Source organism: Palaemon carinicauda, chromosome 8, assembly GCF_036898095.1.
Source record: "Palaemon carinicauda isolate YSFRI2023 chromosome 8, ASM3689809v2, whole genome shotgun sequence".
NCBI lineage: Eukaryota > Metazoa > Arthropoda > Malacostraca > Decapoda > Palaemonidae > Palaemon > Palaemon carinicauda.
This window is the reverse complement of record NC_090732.1, coordinates 172532329-172534828: the sequence shown is the minus strand read 5'-3', so window position 1 is coordinate 172534828 and position 2500 is coordinate 172532329. Positions and strand designations below refer to the sequence as shown.

Sequence of the window (2500 nt, the reverse complement as noted above, 5' to 3'; positions counted from 1 at the left end):
CACAGAAGAGACCCAAAGAGAACGATTTAGAAGTAGACAGAAATTCTCTTCACTGCCGTCAGAGGGACTTCGCTAAAGCACAGAAGAGACCCAAAGAGAACGATTTAGAAGTAGACAGAGATTCTCTCCACTGCCGTCAGAGGGACTTAGCCAAAGCACAGAAGAGACCCAAAGAGAACGATTTAGAAGTAGAAAGAGATTCTCTTCACTGCCGTCAGAGGGACTTAGCCAAAGCACAGAAGAGACCCAAAGAGAACGATTTAGAAGCAGAAAGAGATTCTCTTCACTGCCGTCAGAGGGACTTAGCCAAAGCACAGAAGAGACCCAAAGAGAACGATTTAGAAGCAGAAAGAGATTCTCTTCACTGCCGTCAGAGGGACTTAGCCAAAGCACAGAAGAGACCCAAAGAGAACGATTTAGAAGCAGAAAGAGATTCTCTTCACTGCCGTCAGAGGGACTCAGCCAAAGCACAGAAGAGACCCAAAGAGAACGATTTAGGAGATTCTCTTCACTGCCGTCAGAGGGACTTAGCCAAGGCACAGAAGAGACCCAAAGAGAACGATTTAGAAGTAGAAAGAGATTCTCTTCACTGCCGTCAGAGGGACTTAGCCAAAGCACAGAAGAGACCCCATCACCTAATAGTCGGTAATCTCGCAGACGAAAAGTGCCGTTAATTAAATCGAAGAAGTCATTAGATGATCTGTCAGTTAGGAAAATAATTAGCAAATGAAAGCGTATGTTAGAAGTGCGACTCGATTCGAGGAAATAACAGGCGGGAAGCAAAAAAACCAGTACTGCGTAATGACTGTCATTACTGCCAGGCGATCATTGTCATCATGGTCATCGTCTCGTTAATGGTATGAGGTAGTATGAGTGAAGACGTCTTGGCAATTGATGAAATGAGGACGGTTGATGATGCGCTACTTTGGCGTATATATTAATCTCTCTCTCTCTCTCTCTCTCTCTCTCTCTCTCTCTCTCTCTCTATATATATATATATATATATATATATGTACATATATATAAACTAAAATCTCTCTCGCTCTCTATATATACAGTATATATTAAAATCTCTCTCTCTCTCTCTCTCTCTCTCTCTCTCTCCCTATATATATATATATATATATGTATATATATGAATTAAAATGTTCTCTCTATATATATCAAAATCTCTCTCTCTCTCTCTCTCTCTCTCTCTCTCTCTCTCTTATATATATATATATATATATATAATATACATATATATATAAATGAAATAATTCTCTCTCTTTATATATATATACAATTATATTAAAACCTTTCTCTCTCTCTCTCTCTCTCTCTCTCTCTCTCTCTCTCCTTCTCGGCTATCTAATTTCATTGTAAAGCCCCTGATTCATGGTCAGTCAACTTCAGTAGTTATTAATTTACCTTTTCCATCAAATACCAGTATATTTAATATATTGTTACTTTGGCCAACATTCTGTCAATCTACATCTCCTGTCTATCGTCTCATAATTAGATTAAATCTGTCAATCTGTATTATTCCATCGTGTACTTGAGTTGATTAAGAATCTGTTAAATACAAAGTTAATCAGAATCTATGTGATTATGTATTTAATTCATCCAATAAAATTATCACAAAAGAAGGCAATCCTTTTATATTTTTATTTCTTCACTTTCTTATGTTTTTGAAGCCAAGTATAATAATTTCCAGGCGACAAAAAAAAAAAAAAAAAAAAAAAAAAACTTGTGGGCCACTCCCCAAAATTACAAGCACATCAAAAGGACCACCCTGGAATAGCCAACTCAACCTGCTAGTTTTTTTTTTTCTTTTTTTTTTATTTCTTAGTATTACAAATTTTTCTTCCTGAGCGACCAAAAAAAAAGTGCTGTAGTACATTTTCAATCTCGAATGACATTTGAGTTATCATATACGCAAATTGGCGTATGATGACGCATGCGCAATAGCTATTAATCTTTATGGATAAAGATGCGTATTTCTTCATCCAAAAGCCCTGGACATTCCCCCTCCCACCCTCTCTCTCTCTCTCTCTCTCTCTCTCTCTCTCTCTCTCTGACGTCCGGAAACTTTTAGAGAGAGAGAGAGAGAGAGAGAGAGAGAGAGAGAGAGAGAGAGAGAGAGAGTCCTTAAAGGTAGCGACAGCCGGCAACTCAAAGCAGGGGATGATAGGTCCTTTGGCGGTAGGGCCAAAGCTCCTCCATCCACCTCCTCCTCCTCATTCCTCTACCCCTCCCCCAACTCCCCCTCTGCCATGCCCCCATCAAACCCCCCCCCACTCTCCCTCCCCTCTCCCTGTCTCTCTCTCTCTCTCTCCTCTAGTATCATCGAGCTGCCTCTCTGAGAACATCATTAGAAACATACGTGAAACTGATCTTTCCAGTGTCCGAGTGTCGGCACTTTTGTCTACCGACTCTGTGTGTGTGTGCTTCTGGTCCGCCCTCTCTCCCTCTCTTCCTCTCTCTCTCTCTCTTTCCTTCTCTCTCCTTCTCTCTCTCT

The 2500-nt window shown here is 40.2% G+C and overlaps 1 protein-coding gene across 1 annotated transcript in view; it reads left to right on the top strand.

Annotated features, from left to right (window-relative positions):
- The window catches only part of LOC137645568 (RNA-binding protein 25-like), a 50865-nt gene that overhangs the window by 23800 nt on the left and 24565 nt on the right, over nucleotides 1-2500 (top strand). The window contains exon 2 of the mRNA XM_068378369.1: nucleotides 1-645. This exon is cut by the window's left edge and continues 718 nt beyond it. Coding sequence (XP_068234470.1) covers nucleotides 1-645 — 645 coding nt within the window. The remainder of the gene's footprint in view (nucleotides 646-2500) is intronic.